The 21,365-nt window shown below is 43.0% G+C and overlaps 1 protein-coding gene across 1 annotated transcript in view; it reads right to left on the bottom strand.

Annotated features, from left to right (window-relative positions):
- The window catches only part of LOC311137447 (26S proteasome non-ATPase regulatory subunit 1-like), a 73,601-nt gene extending 55,265 nt beyond the window's left edge, over window positions 1-18,336 (bottom strand). The window contains exons 1-16 of the mRNA XM_084171953.1: window positions 18,161-18,336; window positions 17,345-17,388; window positions 17,007-17,080; window positions 16,496-16,665; window positions 12,625-12,833; window positions 12,221-12,364; window positions 11,471-11,697; window positions 11,244-11,280; window positions 11,004-11,132; window positions 10,798-10,886; window positions 10,157-10,235; window positions 9,875-10,048; window positions 9,178-9,289; window positions 7,776-7,972; window positions 4,047-4,142; window positions 3,066-3,130 (exon numbers count right to left, since the gene is read on the bottom strand). Of these exons, the coding sequence (XP_084028079.1) occupies window positions 3,066-3,130; window positions 4,047-4,142; window positions 7,776-7,972; window positions 9,178-9,289; window positions 9,875-10,048; window positions 10,157-10,235; window positions 10,798-10,886; window positions 11,004-11,132; window positions 11,244-11,280; window positions 11,471-11,697; window positions 12,221-12,364; window positions 12,625-12,833; window positions 16,496-16,665; window positions 17,007-17,080; window positions 17,345-17,388; window positions 18,161-18,176 (1,862 nt within the window). The 5' untranslated portion in view covers window positions 18,177-18,336. The remainder of the gene's footprint in view (window positions 1-3,065; window positions 3,131-4,046; window positions 4,143-7,775; window positions 7,973-9,177; window positions 9,290-9,874; window positions 10,049-10,156; window positions 10,236-10,797; window positions 10,887-11,003; window positions 11,133-11,243; window positions 11,281-11,470; window positions 11,698-12,220; window positions 12,365-12,624; window positions 12,834-16,495; window positions 16,666-17,006; window positions 17,081-17,344; window positions 17,389-18,160) is intronic.
- Window positions 18,337-21,365: the final 3,029 nt, after the last annotated feature.

Raw genomic sequence — 21,365 nt, 5'->3', positions numbered from 1 at the left:
ACTCGGGAGGACGACATGTAGCCAACGTCCTCAAGACACTGAACTACCTGTAAGGAGCCAAGAAGTAATTATATCCTCTCAGCTAAAAGTGCATCTAAATTCTGTCGTCCATTTGAGGAGACGCTGATCATTATGTCATTTTGATATTCCGCAAACCAATCACAGGATCACTTAAGAGTGCCAACACTATTAAAGTGAGGGATAGTTTGCAGCTGCTTGATGTAGGTTAGGCTTTCTGAAGAGTAAAATCACTTCAAAATGTGTAATATCTTTGATCATGAATTGCACTTAATTACACAAGACTACCGAAAACCATTGCACAGACCAAAACAAGGGTGGTTCAAAGATTATTCATGTCCCATAGATTTAACTTGGACATGAAACAAATTCTCACATTGCTGAAACTTAAGCACACTTTCAAAACATTTAACTGTGTTGGTTTTTCAAATGACAATAGATACCCAGCACTTAACAGGGTTGGGCTCAATTCAGAATTTTGGAATTGAATCCCATTCAACTCATGACTTGGAATTTGAATTGGCCACACCCCACAGGATGTAGAATTTGAGTGACAGGAAGTAGAATCTAATTCAATCAGTCATAGAACATGCGTTTCATTGAATGACAGGTCACACTTCTAGATACCAAATAATATCACTTTTCTGCGGAAACAACGTTCCATATTAACCTTAGTGCTTAGAATAGCCAATTATATTTTCTTAACAAACAACGCAGTTATATTAGACCCTACCTTATATATATATATATATATATATATATATATATATATAGGTGCAAAGATTTTGTGGACATGTACTTTTTGGATATAATGTAAACCCATTGATTCTTGGAGATTACTACTCAGACTGTGTAGCCTGATGAGCTTAGAACTACTGATCATCATCATTATAAACCTTTTATTTCTGTTTACATACCTTAACAACCCATTTAAAACTTATGGGACAATTGCTCTCACTATCAGACCATTTCATTTGTTTGGCTTCTTTTTGAAGTCCTCAGGGTCAACTTGCGGTTAAACTAATGCATTCTGGGAAATGTCGTATCTTCCCTATATTGAACAGAATTTAAAGGCCCAGTGCACTCAAAAACAAGATTTTCCTGTGTTTCATATATATTTCCATACTAGGAGGTTGGAATAACACTGAAATTGTGAAAATGATGATATGCCCTTTAGTGTAAGAGCTGTTTGAAAAGACTGCCTGGAATGTCAAGGCCAAACATTCCCTCGTCGTGGAAAGTAACTACGTTCTGAGGACAGAGGAAGTGTCAAAAATCCTGCTTATCGATCTGTGGCTGCCATCTGGCTAACGCACAGACACACGCACAGCAGCACGTCTATCACACTACCGAGCCATGGAGTTTTGGCCTGCCTGGTGACATCACCAGGCGTTAATTAGTTAATAGACAAATAAGAAAGAGAGTTCCAAACCGCTCTGCCAATAACAGATCGTTTTCTGTTTTCCCCTCCCCACTCAGACCACTCCCAGACAGTCCTAGCAAAATTCTTGCTTGAGAAATTGCTCTTTGCTAAGAAGCTAATTTTGAACATTTTTATTTAAAACAAATCACAGTAAGGTACTCAAAAAGGTGCAATATGAAGAAATCGCTCCGCCTTTTCCTGGTTGCTAAAATTCTAATAGTTCGCTTAATTTCAGTTTATGTGACAAAACAAGCAAAGTGTAATATAGAGAATCATTGTACCATCTAAACCGCTGTGAAATACCTAACCCAAAATAATGTATTTTCAGCTGTTTGAAGCTGGTGTACAAAACTGAAAATAAAAAATGAAACTGAACGGGAAGCATAGAAATAGTGCACATAGAACAAGCTACTTAGACTTGCTTTCAGCGAGAATGACAGATCTAAAACACACATTTCTATGTGAATTTGGTTGGGTCGCATTTGAGATGGTTTGGGATGAGTCGGACCGCAGAGTGAAGGAAAAGCAGCCAACAAGTGCTGAGCATATGTAGGAACTCCTTCGAGACTGTTGGAAAAGCATTCCAGGTGAAGCTGGTTGAGAGAATGCCAAGAATGTGCAAAGCTGTCATCAAGGCAAAGGGTGGCTATTTGAAGAATCTCAAATATATTTTGATTTGTTTAACAGTTTTTTGGTTACTACATGATTCCATGTGTTATTTCATAGTTTTGATGTCTTCACTATTATTCTACAATGTAGAAAATAGTAAAAATAAAGAAAAACCCTTGAATGAGTAGTTGTGTACAAACTTTTGACTGGTACTGTACATACATATATGATAGATATAAATTATGACATGGATGATGTTTTATGAACAAGATGTATATTTGTATAGACTACACCTAATATAGAAGAGGAATTTGAATTTCACTGAATTCTATTCTATTTCCTTTCATTCAAATTGCAATTCTGCATCCTGTTTACCACTTCAATTCAAATTCAAGAATTTGAATTTATGAGGCATTCTCAACTTAATTCTGAATTGAGCCCAAACCTGGCACTTACATAAACAATTCCGCGTAAATGGCATATTATTATTATTATAAGAAAACGCAGATCAGCCCAGAGCTCTATCTGGGCTAAAAGTTAACCCTACTGCATGCCCTAGGTTACTTAAAACCGAAAACAGTGTTCAGACAACATCGATTCTTTAGCCATGCAGGGTGAAAATTCCACAGGCTATGTTGTGGGACTTGTGAAAACCCAATTCTTGGAATGTGGAAACGTGGGTTAACCTCAGGGCCAAAGATGGGTAACGGCCACAGTGGCAATCAGGAGTGGAAAAGCCACATCTATTTATCTGAGGTCTAGGCGGAAGAAATCTATCTCACTGTTTGTTTTAGTTGTTTTAACGATCGGGATGAATAAACTACATAAGGCTACATAAACTGACATTCTCCAAACGCATTTGGAAATTATGCCCAGGCTATGAGAGGAATGCCGTCTGTGTATACATGTAGGGGCTGATTGATCAGTTAGCTTGGCTAGGAGACTAGCAGTGGACCAAGACGCTGAAAGTAGGGGGACCTCTGCTGGCAGGAAAGGGGATAGCATAGGGCCTTACCTGAACATGATGAATCCAATGGACTCTACCGCTGCCCTTCTGACATCATCGTTCACGTCGCTTACCTGACAGGTAGACAACAATGTATTAATAGCAGAAAGAACGTAGTAGGGTGAGGAGATAACATCCAATAATAATACTTTTCCTGCCCAAACACCAAAATGCAAAACTCCCAATCAGCCAAGATATCAAAGATTTCGGGAAAGCCTATACATTTACATTTTAGTCATTTAGCAGACGCTCTTATCCAGAGCGACTTACAGTTAGTGAATACATATTTTTTTATACTGGCCCCCCGTGGGAATTGAACCCACAACCCTGGTGTTGCAAACGCCATGCTCTATCAACTGAGCTACATCCCTGCCGGCCATTCCCTCCCCTACCCTGGACGACGCTGGGCCAATTGTGCGCCGCCCATGAGTCTCCCGGTCGCGGCCGGCTGCGACAGAGCCTGGATTCGAACCAGGATCTCTAGTGGCACAGTTAGCACTGCGATGCAGTGCCTTAGACCACTGCACCACTCAGGAGTCTACTATACTTAGGTTCATAAACAGCTCTTATATCACAGCATCTTTAGCTTGTGCCGGATGCCATCTGTAGGAATACCAACTCAACCATCTTCCCCAGCAACAATAACATTAATGAATTCTCCCGAGTGGCGCAGTGGTCTAAGGCCACTAGAGATCCTGGTTTGAATTTTTATGAAAAATTAAAAAATTATGTATGCACTCACTAACTGTAAGTCGCTCTGGATAAGAGTGTCTGCTAAATGACACAAAAAAATTATATATATATATTATGGCTTCCTGTACAACCAAAGACTTTCATTATGGCGATTAACATACCAACACATTTTAATTTACTGTGAGGTATACTATTGTCTGTCATAACCGTCCTCGCAATTCCAATACATAATACCTTGGCTATCCCTACTCTGATTCTTGGTTGTCGGTGTTTTGCGTGAGGAAGGGGAAGACTTACAGCCACGTGCAACAGCCGTCTGATGGCCTTGTTGTTCCCGGAGCCGCAGTAGGCCATGCCCACTGTGTACATTCCAGAGCGGCGCAGGATGGGGTCCTAGAACAGACACAGTGACAGAACACAGAGCCTTAGCCAAGAGACAAGAGTCTGCAGCAGTAGGTAGTCATGGCAACAATGTGGGGTCAACAAGGTATACCACTTATTTGACATCTAGAACATTTAAGTATGGGTACTGCATGTACAATTCATACTACTGTTCAGGACACTGTTCACTGTCGCAGTAAAATTGAAACGGAGATGACTACAGGCTGGAAAAAAAGCAAAATCACACACAATAGGCAACAAGGTCAACAGTCATGGGTGCATAGCCAAGGAAAAAAGGAATGAAGGTCAATATATCGGTATTAGGCGAGTTTCGGCGCCCTACAATGAAAAGTGGTAAAAAGTAATATACCCATCACCGCATCAGGCATAGTGGAACCCATCACCGCCAGGCATAGTGGAACCCATCCCCGCCAGGCATAGTGGAACCCATCACCGCCAGGCATAGTGGAACCCATCCCCGCCAGGCATAGTGGAACCCATCCCCGCCAGGCATAGTGGAACCCATCACCGCCAGGCATAGTGGAACCCATCACCGCCAGGCATAGTGGAACCCATCACCGCCAGGCATAGTGGAACCCATCACCGCCAGGCATAGTGGAACCCATCACCGCCAGGCATAGTGGAACCCATCACCGCCAGGCATAGTGGAACCCATCACCGCCAGGCATAGTGGAAGTAGTGTGTGTTAGGGCTGTCCCCAACTAAAAATATATCTTGGTCGACCGAGAGTAGTCCTGTTCTTTCGACCAATCAATTGGTCGAAATGTTTAAACTTATTTTTTCCATATTATATAGGACAGACACACCCTATGTGTTTGAATAAAACCCAACTACATATGAACTGAGCTTGTGTTCATAAGCACACTGTTTGATTAAATAATTAAAAAGACACACAAATTACTCAAGAAAGAGCCCGATCGTCACGCTGTGTTAATAAAAATGACAGCGAGTGCCTGGGTGACTGGCTGGCGCACGTCGTCTCCCTCTCCTCCCTACTGCAGCCAAAAGGCACCACAGCACAGCAAGTGATTATTGTGCTGAAGCTGCAACAACCTTTCAGCCATTTAGTTTTTCTTGTTTCTGACTGAAAAGTTGTTACCGAAATCCCTAATTTGTTTAGGAAAAAACATTCCCTCAACCCTTTGCTCTCTTTACGTGAAACATGCAAGCAATCGCACGCGACACAATAGGGCCTGACCTATAGCCTATCATAATCACGTCAATAAATGGGTTATAACAAATCCGAACACGGTAATGTCGACTGCAAAATGGATGCGGGGGGGGACGTGAAAAAGAAACTTGAAAACGGGCAAATGTTTACTGGTTGCTCAGGAGGGAAAGGGGAGGTCAGATCTGTGGAAGACATTTGACTTAGTTGTGGAAACTACTGGAGATCAAGAAAAAGGAGGGTATAGGAGCAAGCTTTGCGTGAGTAGTGTGTGTGTGACAAACAGGTGCTGCTAGGTTACAATATTTTTCTGCCTGTTTGGAACAGTGTAAACACTAAATAAAGTATAAGTAACACCAGCCTGTATTACAGCAAAGCAAAGATTCAAAACAGCCATATCTGTGAAATTGCTTGATCCAACATTTCGCCGTTGCGTGAGGCTTGGTGCTCACTGAATCGATAGGCTATTAAACAAACACTCAAACAGGCAACAGAAGCAGGATCTGTCTTATTTCTGTAGACATACAGTTTATGGATGATTTATAAAGCCAGGAACATTTAACAGTTAGGCTATTGATTATAGACCTAATTAAAAGTTGGGGTTCGCTCTCTCCTCAATTTTCTTAGACAATTAGGCAGAGACCCATTCGCACGGGACTAGTATTACCAGAGAACGTTGGTTATGTAATTTTAGCGATCCGCCGTAGAAATCCTAAATGCCCCCCAGCCTTCAGATGTGAGCTAAACAGCGTCCTTGCACTTGAGATGCGTTTTAAGGCTATGGATGCAAAAGTGAGCTTATCATTTTCAAACGTTTAGGTCAGTCGTATGCTGCGTTGCGATCTATTAACAGCAAGGGTTACATTAACTAAGCGCAATATTTTTTACTGATGTATTTGCCAATATTCAATCCATACACACAAAACATATGAAAGTTAATACATTAAGGCCCTTCACATATAGGCTACGCGCAGCACTTCACATATAGGCTACGCGCAGCACTTCACATATAGGCTACGCGCAGCACTTCACATATAGGCTACGCGCAGCACTTCTTTCAATTTATCCAATCAGTTATTGTTTTCTTGCTCAAACCATGAGCAACACCTGTCAAACTCTCAAAACACAGGGATGTTGATTCGAACGGGACTAGTATTATCAGAGGTCCTTGGAGTTCGCCAAAAAACAGTAGGTTATTCTGGCTGGAATTGTTACTCTCCTGCCATGTACAAATTACTGACATGGCAGATTCGGAAGGGACTAAAATGACAGATGTGGTGTTGTGCTTGTACACATAATTACATTACCTGACCTCCCCCAGTAAAACTAATCCCGTCCAAATAGGGCTTCAGGCATTGTTCTCAATCCCAATATGCTGGTTAATTTTGCTAATATGCACATAGCAACATAGGGAAAGGTGCCAATTCTATGGCACACTGAAGATTATGTTTCAGAACCACAGACAGCGACCATATTCAACGCGGGACAAATAGCATTTCTTATACAGTATATTAGATGTATTAGTGTTGCAGCATTATTTTTTTACATAATATAACCATATACAATTTCAGAATCACGTCTTAGAGTGATGACTGCCTCCACAATGGATTAGTCCACTTACACAGGCGTGAATCAGACGGGCATCTTGTGCACCATGAAAAAAAACTACAAATAATTGCGACTGCTGGACTAAAGAAATCCCGGTCGACCAACAGCCTATCAACCAAACAATCGACTAAATGGGGTCAGCCCTTGTGCGCGTGAATGCATTCCAAGTCTAAATGGGGTCAGCCCTTGTGCGCGTGAATGCATTCCAAGTCTAAATGGGGTCAGCCCTTGTGCGCGTGAATGCATTCCAAGTCTAAATGGGGTCAGCCCTTGTGCGTGTGAATGCATTCCAAGTCTAAATGGGGTCAGCCCTTGTGCGTGTGAATGCATTCCAAGTCTAAATGGGGTCAGCCCTTGTGCGCGTGAATGCATTCCAAGTCTAAATGGGGTCAGCCCTTGTGCGCGTGAATGCATTCCAAGTCTAAATGGGGTCAGCCCTTGTGCGCGTGAATGCATTCCAAGTCTAAATGGGGTCAGCCCTTGTGCGTGTGAATGCATTCCAAGTCTAAATGGGGTCAGCCCTTGTGCGCGTGAATGCATTCCAAGTCTAAAATGGGGTCAGCCCTTGTGCGTGTGAATGCATTCCAAGTCTAAATGGGGTCAGCCCTTGTGCGCGTGAATGCATTCCAAGTCTAAATGGGGTCAGCCCTTGTGCGTGTGAATGCATTCCAAGTCTAAATGGGGTCAGCCCTTGTGCGCGTGAATGCATTCCAAGTCTAAACGGGGTCAGCCCTTGTGCGTGTGAATGCATTCCAAGTCTAAACGGGGTCAGCCCTTGTGCGTGTGAATGCATTCCAAGTCTAAATGGGGTCAGCCCTTGTGCGTGTGAATCCAAGTCTGACTGTTACCTTGTCCCTACAGAGGCTCTCGATGAGCGTGTCTGCCTCCTCCATGCGTCCGTACATGACCATGGCGATGCCCACGGCCAGGCCGCGCAGGATCTTCTCGTGCTGCGTCTCCTGGGCGTAGCCCACCATGTCCTCGATGGCCTGGGCCGACTTAGAGCCCAGCATGACCAACCCCAGGGCCAGCCCCGCCGCCTCGCCTGGGAACAGAGGGGAAAACATGAACGCCGCATGATGGCACCAAAGAAAAGTCCTTTCTAATCTGAACAACTGGCAATAGGAGCACAGTGTTGATTTTCTAACAAGTTGCTAGTATCTCCGATCTCTTATAAATTGCACATGCAATGCAGTTTTTGTTGTAAGCATAATGTATATCAACAGATGTAAATATTTCAAGATGCTTTTCTGAATCCCCTACCAATGGGGAATTGACATCCCATGTTACACTCTAAGGGCTACAGAGACATACTGAACAAAAAAATTAATGCAACATGTAAAGTGTTTGTCCCATGTTTCAAGAGCTGAAATAAAAGATCCCAGAAATGTTCCATATGCAAAGAAAGCTTATTTTTCTCAAATTGTATTCACACATTTGTTTACATCCCTGTTAGTGAGCATTTATCCTTTGCTAAGATTATCCATCCACCTGACAGGTGTGGCATATCAAGAAGCTGATTAAACAGCATGATCATTACACAGGTGCACCTTGTGCTGGGGGACAATAAAAAGCCACTCTAAAATGTGCAGTTGTGTCACACAACACAATGTCTCAAGTTGAGGGAGTGCGCAATTGGCATGCTGACTGCAAGAATGTCCATCAGAGCTGTTGCCAGATAACTTAATGCTCAAATCTCTACCATAAGCCGCCTCCAACGTCGTTTTAGAGAAGTTGGTAGTACATCCAACTGGCCTCACAACTGCAGACCACGTGTGACCACATTCATCAGCCCCCATCACCTCATGTTTCAGCATGATAATACACAGCCCCATGTCACAAGGATCTGTTCACAATTCCTGGAAGCTGAAAATGTCCCAGTTCTTCCATGGCCTGCATACTCACCAGAGATGTCACCCATTGAGCATGTTTGGGATGCTCTGGATCGACATGTACAAAAGCATGTTCCAGTTCCCACCAATATCCAGCAACTGAGTGGGACACCATTTCACAATCAACAGCCTGATGATCAACGCTACGCGAAGGAGATGTCGCACTGCATGAGGCAAATGGTGGTCACACCAGATACTGACTGGTTTTCTGATCCACGCCCCTACATTTTTTAATTAGGTATCTGTGACCAACAGATGCATATCTGTATTCCCAATAATGTGAAATCCATAGATTAGGGCCGAATTAATTAATTTCAATTTACTGATTTCCTTATATGAACTGCAACAGGTCGTGTACCTGTGACTGCGTCGTCCTGGTACAGGTTAGACTTGAGCAGGTCGTACACATCCTGCCTGGCTGTACCCAAGGCAGCCAATCCCAGGCCCAGACCTCCCCCGTGACGGACAATCTGTGGGAGGAAACAAAGCAAACCAAACAAAATGGCCATCACAGACATGAATAAAACGTTGTATTCAACTCAAATGTGACATGATGTCCCTTTGATGGGCTTCGTGGAATTATCTACGTATTGCTTAATGCTTCAGTTCGACTGGCGCTGAACGAGTGTGTTCCCATAGTCCCTTAACAGACCTTCAGTTGAAAAACAAGAAAAAAGTGGCAATAGTGCTGTTTGTCCATTTTGAGACGCCGTAGCCAGTATACACTTCCTCAAAATAGTCAGAATTAATCTAAGATAATTCAAGAAACCTGTCATTAATTTGGATGTTTTTGCCGAAGAGATCTTAGTCGCGCAATTATACATCTAATATATTTAATTCAGTATTTCTCAATTTAAAAATGTGCATGAAAACGAGTCCTCAAAGTTTTTATAATATATGCACAAACTCTTCCGAATTGCTTCGGCTGGGAAATATGCGGATGCCTTTACACACACATCCAATCAAATCTAAAGTGACCAAAGGGGTAGGGGGGCTATGGGTTGATTTGGAATTGAGCAAGGGGAAATGTGACGTGTCTGCATGTTGCCACTCACGTCGTTGCTGGCGTTCTTCAGCTGGCTGAGCAGGTAGTCGATGATGTCCCCCCCGTGGTTGGCGTGGATTAGCCCGAGGGCGTACAGGCCGCCTCCCTCCTGGTAGGCCGATCCAGGGGAGGTGTCTTTGGGCAAATAGGTGGCCATCAACTGCAGCGCCTCTTTCTCGTGGCCCTGAAAATATGTTGTTGTTATTATTATTATTTTTATATATAAAATCCGAAAACCAAAAGATGTCTCAGATATCCATTTATGTTTTTAATTGTTTCAGCAAAAGTTTACCTTGTGAATGACGCCAAGACTGGCTGTGGCTGTGAACTTGGCCCAGTTGGTGGCTCTTGCAAGCCACTCCAAGTTCTCTCTGTTGAAATAATGAATAAAATCACATCACACAGCCAAACACAGCATTGACCCTTTATATCCTCACACCAGGCTTCGGTCAAATACTATTTCAATTATTTTCACAAACATTTCAAAGTAAGTATTCAAATAATAATTTTTTTTGGGGGGGAAATACAAGTAGTTGAATATTGGAATGCATTTGGAAATAAACTTTTCCTTTAATACAGAGTACTTTCAAATTCACATAAGTACTCCCATGCATTTGAACCCAGGTCCTAGGAGTATTTGAAATAATGCATTTGGAAATAAGTATTTTTCAAATAGCATCCTATTTATAGGAGTTATTTGAAATACTTCCAATAGAAGTGGTTGATTTCGGCCACGTTATTTCAAAAATATTTCAGAAGCCAGGTCTGCCACACACCAATAGAATGTACCCCATTACCACCATCACAAGTAAAGATACATTACTTTTTTCTATATAAAATGTGAATTCCTGGAGAGTATGTTATCAAGTGTGAAGGTGATATTCTCAATGTGTTTATGCTATAGCTGGTGATGGTATAGCATAGTGGCTCTACCTGAGGAACTGGTCACTTGTAGTCCCCGTATGCATGAAGGAGTTGGCTATGACCGTGGCTGTGTGGCACACTGAATTTCGGACCGCATCCTGGTAGACAAAGCAACAAAAACTTGAGTGAAAGCCTTTTTATATTGCAGTACATGTCATAGGCCTATTTAACATCCAATATGTAGCCTGTTTAATACTCATACTGGCATCCTTTACCTTTGTGTTCTTGAGAATCATTAGGTCTGTGTTGTTGTTCCGGATGAGGAACTGCAGATGAAATTCGATGGCCATTTCTCCACTGAGAATTTTGATCATCTTTGCGTTCTGATCCTTAGGCTCGTCCTTCTACGCAAGCAGAGGAAAGGAAGATCCATTATTTTGGGTGACAAGAACAACTATTTAAAATTGCCAACAGCTCTGCACAGCCACAGAGAAGCACCAAGTAGAGGTACTCACAATGTCTGCGGCCTTGTCGTCCGTCTCCATAGCATCACTGAGACAAAGGAGAAAACATATTGGCTAAATGAACTTTGTATCACAATAAATTACCTGTGATGTGTCAAGATATTCTACCTAAAGCGATCTTACTACATTTCCTTCCCATTTTCCCTTAATATCTTTCCCCAACCCTTTTTCCTCTCCTCAACCTACCCCTCCCACCCTGTCACTGCACCCTCACCCACCTGTCTTTGTCTGGGATGGGCACGGTGCCCGTGTTGGTGGATCCGGGCACGGCGGGGATGGGTGTGCCCACGGTGCGCAGGTTCTGGATGACGGAGGAGAGGAACTGCTGGCTGGCGCTCTCGTACAGGTCGAAGCAGATCTGGTAGGCCATCAGCAGGTTGTCTTCCTTCACCAGCTTCTCCAGGATGTCGCTCACCGCCTGTGGGTCGTCCAGGAAGATCAAGCACTGTGGAGGAGAAAGAGAAGGAAAAGAGACTAAATTGGAGTGTGATGCATGGTGGTCAAATGGTTACTTCCTTGTATTAGTATGGTGGATTTATTTTATATTGTACACATTTGCAGCTAAAAGCTGAATTGCAGTAACCGAAGAGATTCAGGTGGGGGTGAATGAAGAGCAACAGACTCTAGTCAGCCTCAAAGGGACTGCCTCTGCTGGCAACACGTGTGGGTTTGGGCACATCTACCACCGCAGACGGAAACATTGTTACAATTAAGGTGAACAATATTTTGTGGGTCTTTTCATTTCATCATGCAGAGTTTCTCACCTACCACCTAACAATAATGTGTGCACGTGACTATTTTATTTTCAAAGTAATTTGCTATTGAATTACTATGTAATTCCGCTGGGTCAGGATGGTCCTGTTTCAGATGGTGAAATCAGAGAACCAACGCACCACCAAACTGCAGGCAGCTGAATGGATATTCTTTTAAATCAGAGCCCAAGTTGAAGTGTCCTTTCTCCCTGTTACCTGGCAAACGTTGATGAAGTCAGGTTTCTCCAGATTCATGTAGAGCTTGACCAGCACTCGGAGGACCTCGTTGCGGAACTTCTTGTTCTGCATCAGCGACATGCAGACCTTCAGGCTGTAGGCCAGTAGGCCACTAACATCGTTCTGTACAAGACAAGAAGAAAGAAGAGGGTTAGGATTTCAACATGAAATGTTGTAAGTTGTTACTGAAAAAAATAAAACGTTTGAAACCACAATAAAAACATTCCAATAAAATGTACACTAAACCAAAAGTCATGGATCTCTGGATTTTCATTAAGCTAATCATTTTGTAATTTATTACATTAAGTAGAAGTGGCGCCAAATTTAAAAATCTGTGGAACCAAAACAGAACGTGTTCAAAAGACGACCCGGGAACCACTGACCGATTCAAGGATAGTCTTCTCAAAGATGTCCAGGCGGCGTGTCTCCAGGGCGATGCCGATGGCCTGCTTGTACTTGTGGTCGCCTAGGCAACGCAGGAACATCTTGTTGACGATGCCCTCTAGCCGGGGGTCGATGCTCTTCTTCTCCTCGTCCTCAGGAAGCTCGGCGTTCTCCACCCGCTGCTTGGTGTAGTGGTCAATGCATTTGGCTACGGGGGAAGAGACCAGAAGTCATCAAAGAACTACTGTAAAGTGCCTTCGGAAAGTATTCAGACCCCTTGACTTTTTCCAAATGTTGTTAGGTTACAGCCTTATTCTAAAATTGTTTACATTGTTTTTTTCCCCTCATCAATCTACACACAATACCCCATAATGACAAAGCAAAAACAGATTTTTTGAATTTTTGCTAATTAATAAAGAATATTACAACTGAAATATCACATTTACATACAGTACCAATCAAAGGTTTGGACACCTACTCATTCAAGGGTTTTTATTTTTAGCATTTTCTACATTTTAGAATAATAGTGAAGACATCAAAACTATGAAATAGCACATATGGAATCATATAGTAACCAAAAAAAGTGTTAAACAAATCAAAATATTTTATATTTGAGATTCTTCAAATAGCCACCCTTTGCCTTGATGACAGCTTTGCTTTAGGTGCCTTTTGGCATACTCCAAGCGGGCTGTCATGTGCTTTTTACTGAGGAGTGGCTTCCGTCTGGTCACTCTACCATAAAGGCCTGATTTGGTGGAGAGCTGCAGAGATGGTTGTACTTCTGGAAGGTTCCCCCATCTCCACAGAGTAACTCTGGAGCTCTGTCAGAGTGACCATCGGGTTCTTGGTCACCTCCCTGACCAAGGCCCTTCTCCCCCAGTTTGGCCAGGCGGCCAGCTCTAGGAAGAGTCTTGGTGGTTCCAAACTTCTTCCATTTAAGAATGATGGAGGACACTGTGTTCTTGGGGACCTTCAAATACTGCCAAAATGTTTTGGTACCCTTCCCCAGATCTGTGCCTCGACACAATCCTGTCTCGGAGCTCTACGGACAACTCCTTCGACCTCATGGCTTGGTTTTTGCTCTGACATGCACTGTCAACTGTGGGACCTTATATAGACAGGTGTGTGCCTTTCCAAATCATGTCCAATCAATTGAATTTACCACAGGGGGACTCCAATCAAATTGTAGAAACATCTCAAGGATGATCAATGGAAACAGGATGCACCTGAGCTCAAATGTGCAACATTTTCTAAAAACCTGTTTTCGCTTTGTCATTATGGGGTATTGTGTGTAGATTGCTGAGGATTTTTATTTATTTAATCGATTTTAGAAAAAGGCTGTAACTTAACAAAATGTGGAAAAAGTAAAGGGGTCTGAATACTTTCCAAAGGCACTGTATATCACTGTGGAATAATCAATTGCCATGATTTGTGGTATCAGTGTGTTGATATCTAAATTAGCAACAGTGGGTATACATAAATTGAACATTGTTGAGGTGAATATGTGTAATGTAACAAAAGGGAAGCCTAAAGATCAGCATTAGAAGCCCTTGAGGTCATTATTACGATTCTGGTCTGACCAATCGGAATCCACGCTTCAAGATTGTTTTGATCACGCGGACTGGGATATGATCCGGGTAGCTTCCGAAAATAATTTAGACAAATATACTGAAACGGTGACAGTTTATCAGGTAGTGTATAGGTGATGTTGTGCCCACTGTGACTATTAAAACCTACCCTAACCAGAAACCGTGGATAGATGGCAGCATTCGCCAAAACTGAAAGCGCGAACCACCACATTCAACCATGGCAAGGTGACTGGGAATATGGCAGAATACAAACAGTGTAGCTACTCACTCCGCAAGGCAATTAAACTGGCAAAACATGTATAGAGACAAAGTGGAGTCGCAATTCAACGGCTCAGACACAAGACGTATGTGGCAGGGAGTACAGACAATCACGGACTACAAAAGGAAAACCAGCCACGTCACCAACACCGACATCTCGCTTCCAGACAAGCTAAACACCTTCTTTGCCCGCTTTGAGGATAACACAGTGCCACTGACAAGGCCCACTACCAAGGAGTGTGGCCTCTCCTTTTCCATGGCCGACGTGATTAAGACATTTAAGCATGTTAACCCCCACAAGGCTGCCGGCCCAGATGGCATCCCTAGCCGCGTCCTCAGAGAATACGCAGACCAGCTGGCTGGTGTGTTTATGAACATATTCAATCTCTCCCTTTCCCAGTCTGCTGTTCCCACACGCTTCAAGATGGCCACCATTGTTCCTGTACCCAAGAAAGCAAAGGTAACTGAACTAAATGACTATTGTCCTGTAGCACTCACCTCTGTCATCATGAAATGCTTTGAGAGACTAGTCAAGGATCATATCACCTCTACCTTACCTGTCACCCTAGACCCACTTCAATTTGCTTACCGCCCCAATAGATCCACAGATGATGCAATCGCCATTGCACTGCACACTGCCCTATCCCATCTGGACAAGAGGAATACCTATGTAAGATTGCTGTTCATTGACTATAGCTCAGCATTCAACACCATAGTACCCTCCAAGCTCATCATTAAGCTCGAGGCCCTGGGTCTGAACCCCGCCCTGTGCAACTGGGTCCTGGACTTCTTGACGGGCCGCCCCAAGGTGGTGAAGGTAGGAAGCAACATCTCCACTTCGCTGATCCTCAACACTGGGGCCCCACAAGGGTGCGTGCTCAGCCCCCTCCTGTACTCCCTGTTCACCCATGACTACGTGGCCAAGCACGCCTCCAACTCAATCATCAAGTTTCCAGACGACACAACAATAGTAGGCTTGATTACCAACAATGACGAGACCGCCTACAAGGAGGTGGTGAGGGCTCTGGGAGTGTGGTGCCAGGAAAATAACCTCTCACTCAACGTCAACAAAACAAAGGAGACAGCAGAGGGTGCACCCCCCTATCCACATCGACAGGACCGCAGTGGAGAAGGTGGAAAGCTTAAGTTCCTTGGCATACACATCACTGACAAACTGAAATGGTCCACCAACGCAGACAGTGTGGTGAAGAAGGCACAACAGAGCCTCTTCAACCTCAGGAGGCTGAAGAAATTCGGCTTGGCACCTAAAACCCTCACAAACTTTTACATATGCACAATTGAGAGCATCTTGTCGGGCTGTATCACTGCCTGGTACGGCAACTGCACCGCCCGCAACAGCAGGGCTCTCCAGAGGGTGGTGCGGTCTGCCGAACGCATTTACCGGGGGCAAACTACCCGCCCTCCAAGACACATACAGCACCCGATGTCACAGGAAGGCCAAAAAGATCATTAAGGACATCAACCACCCGAGCCACTGCCTGTTCACCCCGCTATCATCCAGAAGGCGAGGTCAGTACAGGTGCATCAAAGCTGGGACCGAGAGAATGAAAAACAGCTTCTATCTCAAGGCCATCAGACTGTTAAATAGCCATCACTAGCACAGAGGCTGCTGCTGCCTTTTGAAATCACTGGCCACTTTAAGAAATGGAACACTAGTCACATTAATAATGTTTACATATCTTGCACTACTCATCTCATATGTATATACTGTATTCTATTCTATAATATTCTACTGTATCCTAGTCCATGCCACTCTGTCATTGCTTGTCCATATATGTATATTTTCTTAAATTCCATTCCTTACTAGTTTTGTGTGTATTGGGTATATGTTGTGAAATTGTTAGATATTACTTGTTAGATATTACTGCACTGTCGGAGCTAGAAGCACAAGCATTTCGCTACACCCGCTATAACATCTGCTAAACATGTGTATGTGACAAATAACATTTGATTTGATTGTGTACTTGGGCATACCAAAACATGCAGTTGTGACATCACTCACCGATAATGGTCTCCACATATTCAGAGTCGTCTGTGACACTGAAAAGGTCTCCTGCACCCAGAGCGTAGTTCAACGACTCATCAAACGCTCCGAGGTGGTAAAACACTTTGGAAGCCACCAATGCAGCAAATGCCCTGCTCCGAAATGTCTCATCTTCATACAGGACCTCACTGTGAGGAGAGAACAACGTTTATAAATAAAGCCATTTAACAAAACTTTCCCTTAAGTAATTGTTTTATTCTAATTATAGTTGCACTATGCAGAAATCGCTCCGCCATTTCCTGGTTGGTAAAACTCTAGTTTGCCTCATTTCAGTTTATGTGGCAAAATAAGATAGTATAGTGTAGTGAATCAACATACCACCGAAAACGCTGTGAAAAATATTTTCCATAAACAAAAATATTGTTGTTTCAGCTGTTTGAAGCTGGTGTAAAAAAAACGAACGTAAAATTGCCACTTTAAACTGACCATGCAAATATGTTTAGCTTTATTTCCTTATTTTAAAACGTACATTTTGTCAACAGATCCCGATATCTCAGCCCAGAAGTCATTGACAATGGAGTTCAGCTTGTGCAGAGCAAACTCCTACAAGCAAAAAAACCAAAACAATGTTAGACACACTTTACGCAAACAATAGTTGAGGATAATCATTGCCAAGTCAACATGAATGTTAGTGGTCACCAAACCTGGTCCAGGAGATACAGTGTCCAGCACTTAACACAACTGCTTCCACTAACTAGCTACTTATGGGCTTTAATGTTATTGTACAAAGCTTTTCGTCTTCTCTAGGTCCAGGGTTGGTGACCACTGGTGTATTCTCACTGGATAACAAGCTTAAGTTTATGATACCTTGAGCCGGGGCTCCTCCTCATCCAGCAGAGAGATGATTCCAGCTGAAATCAATGAATGTGTAGTCAGTTTCAACATCATGGATAAAACCTGATACGTGTGTGTACCCTGATGCACTTCAGTGTATGTAACGTAGCTAGCTAGGTTAGACAGAAAACGTTAACGTTCGCCCTCTCATTTGTGACTGTCACAGCCAAGTTTCATGTGAAGCCTAAACAGGTCAAACTCGAAAGGGGATATCTAGTCAGTTGTACAACTGAATGCATTCAACTGAAATGTGTCTTCCACATTTAACCCAACCCCTCTGAATCAGAGAGGTGCGGGGGGACTGCCTTAATCAACACATTTCAGTTGAATGCATTCAGTTGTACAGGTGACTATAGATCCCCCTTTCCCTTCCGAGTTTGACCAGGGGCAGATGTTTACCTTGTCGGCTCGGGGATTCGATCCAGCTACATTACTTTATAAAGTAGCTAGTTTGCCTGGGCACAAATGTGCTGCAGCTTACTGCCTAGCTATATTAGCTAACCAACTAGCTAACTAACGTCATTGTCCAACGACTAACGTTAATGGCGACTGTAGACATGAAACAATATGATAGGAACAACATTATCTAGCCAGTTAGGTAACTAGCTAACGTTAGTTAACTTACAGTATCTAGCTAGCTAAACGTTTGTAACCTGGGTAGATAGCTAGTTAGCTAGCCAGTTAGCTATGTGACTCAGCTAAATCAATGGATGCTAGCTTGCTACCGTTAGCCAGCTAGCCATCTTTCCCGTTTTCCAAAACGCTGACATTTGCTATGTTACTGCTTACCGGCAGACGTTATCATGGTTTTCTTTATTATCCCCCTCTCAACTCCACGAACCCAGGTTACCGTTTCAGTTAGCGACAATTAAATTATGGAACATCAAAACCTTGAAAGGACAGTAAAATTGTCCGTTGTCCACAACAGTGCGACACTTGTTTGTTGAAAATGATTTTTGTTCGACAACGAAAGCCCCGTTTCCAAAAACCCATAGTAGGTATACCTAGATAGTGCCTGATGAAATTACAGCTCATCCCATCCTGATTCTTGGACATGGGTAAGAAAAATGATGACTAAAATCATTGTAAAAGGCTGTACATTTTTATTCTTAGCTAGAACATTTAAAACATCATTTCGGTATATTTTTATCCACAAACCGGCTTCTATTCAGCCAGTCTCGAATGATTCAGTTGTTTTACCTGTCCTACACACGTTGTTCTTCTGCCCCCTAGCGCCACTTACAGAAAAATATTGTAGTTTTGAAACTGCAGTCGACTGTGGTATAACCCCGGTGGCTTATCATTGTTGATCGACAATAATACTTTTTTCAGCTCTTCCACACTTACTTTACGGAATTCAAAATTACAATGCTTGTCTTTCATAATTTGGTCCGATATACTTGGATGTGTAGTGTCAGCGTTTGTTGCTGGCATGTCATGCCTAATTTGCTAATGAAAAATCATTAAAGTAGTTGCGAATATCAGTGGGTTTTGTGATGAATGAGCCATCTGATTCAATGAATGTTTGCCCTTTTACCCAAAAATTGATTTAACGTGCTCCAAAGCTTTTTTTACTATTATTCTTTATGTCATTTATCTTTGTTTCATAGTGTCGTTTCTTCTTCTTTTTATTCAGTCACATGATTTCTCAATTTTCAGTATGTTTGCCAATCGGTTGTACAGCCAGACCTATTAGACATTTACATTTTAGTCATTTAGCAGACGCTCTTATCCAGAGCGACTTACAGTTAGTGAATACATATTCTATTTTTAAAAAAAAATCATACTGGTCCCCCGTGGGAATCGAACCCACAACCCTGGCGTTGCAAACGCCATGCTCTATCAACTGAGCTACATCCCTGCCGGCCATTCCCTCCCCTACCCTGGACGACGCTGGGCCAATTGTGCGCCGCCCATGAGTCTCCCGGTCGCGGCCGGCTGCGACAGAGCCTGGATTCGAACCAGGATCTCTAGTGGCACAGCTAGCACTGTGATGCAGTGCCTTAGACCACTGCACCACTCAGGAGACATTAGCCATCTCTTTTGCCTCTCAACCATATAATTTCTAAATTATTATAATAATTTAACACTTTTTGCAGTCATTTTCTTAATGGGTGCATGCTTATTAGTAACTGGGATAAGCTATTTCATAACTGTGTCAAGTGCAGCGTCTGGTTGCTCGTCATTACACACCACAGACCAACAAATATTCTTCACATCAACAACATAGGAATCACTAGTGCCTGCACTACAGGTGGAGGTGGGGGATATGCCATTGCAGATTAGGAGACAGCAGCTGGCAATTCATTATTGGGTCAACCTACTGGAACAGTGGGTGTCTCATCCTGCGAAAGGGATTTTACAGGCATGCTGGGACAGAACACAAGCTTTGGGTGGTTGGGTAATACCCAGGCGAGGGAGATGGGACTGTTTGGAAGGGAGTTTAGTCCAACGGTAGCTATTCCTGTAAACCCACCATGGCTACTCCCACCTCCAGTAGTTGATCTATAAGTGTTGGAGAGACTACAGAAAGATAGGGAGGGTGTTGATCCATCTGATTTGTTTAATAGACGTCTGGATACTGTGTATCAGGATTTTATGGCCATTTACACAAATGGTTCAAAAGATCCAAGGACAGGATGTACTGGGTCAGCATTTGTAGTGCAGGAATGTGGGGTGGAAGTCAGGAAACGTATTACAGATCATCTGGCTGTATATACGGCGGAGCTGATGGCCATACTGTTGGCCTTGCAGTGGGTGTAGGAAGTAAAGCCAGACAGAGTAGTTATTTGCTCTGATTCATGTGCAGTGTTGATGAGTCTGCAGTCCTTTAGCTCACATAGCAGACAAGACCTGCTTTATGATTTACTACAAATCCATGGCAGGATTAGACAGATGGGTATACAGATAAGATTTACTTGGGTCCCAGCCCTTGTGGGAGTGTAGGGGAACAAGGCAGTTGATGTACTGGCTAAACAAGCACTTAGTAGTGGGGATGTTGATGTTGTAGTTTCAATGAGCAAGGCAGAGGCAAAAAGCCTGATATGGACAGTGATGGTGCAGAGATGGCAGGAGCAGTGGAATAGAGATACTAAGGGCAGGCATTTATTTCAAGTACAGAGGAAAGTCGGGGAGGGGAGGACGGCAGGAAGAGACAGAAGAGAGGAGGCTATTTTTACAAGATTAAGGGTGGGACACAGCCGGTTGAATAAGACATTAAAAGTGATAGGAAAGCATCCAACAGGAAAGTGTGATTATTGCCAGGAAACAGAGACAGTGGAGCATGTATTGATACAGTGTGGGCAGTGTGATAGGGAAAGAGAGAGGCTGAGATCTAGTATGAGGGAGAAGGGGATACAGGAAATTAGTTTAAAGAGTATATTGAGTAGAACGTCATTAGATACAGTCTCAAATATTTTGTTATCTTTTTTTAAGAGAAACGGGGCTGGCAGGTGGGATTTTGTGTCTCTGTGTCTCTGTCCCACACTCCAGTACAATAGGTGACAGTAATGCACCATAACGTTGGGAGCCAACTGCCGATAAACCCCACCGAAGAAGAGAGAGAAAAAGAAAGAAAAAATACAAGTATAGTCAGAAATAATGACATAACATTTCTGTCAGAAATAATGACAGTGAATTCACTCACATCAGTTGTTAATTATAGATCCATGAGTAATTACAAGGTAAACATATAGCAGTTAAACATGAGAATAAAAATGTGGAGGATGTGGTAAGAAATATCAGATAATAGTTGGATATCTCTTATCCCCACCTCTCACAAGAGACTCCATTGTATTGAGTAAAGGCGTCCACATACATAGGTTCAGTTTGCTCCTAGCAGAACTTGGCTATGCGACGCGACTGTCTGCGCTCGCATACTCCCTAAAGACCTTAGCTTGAAGAATGAGGAAAAAAGGGGCAATATTACTGTTGTTTTGTCCCTCTTGAGCCACCAGAGCAACAACATACCCAGTAATACTTCCTCAAAATATGG

Source organism: Coregonus lavaretus (assembly GCF_964263955.1).
Source record: "Coregonus lavaretus genome assembly, chromosome: 11".
In the NCBI taxonomy this organism is placed as follows: Eukaryota; Metazoa; Chordata; class Actinopteri; order Salmoniformes; family Salmonidae; genus Coregonus; species Coregonus lavaretus.
This window is presented reverse-complemented; position numbering and strand designations above follow the sequence as displayed.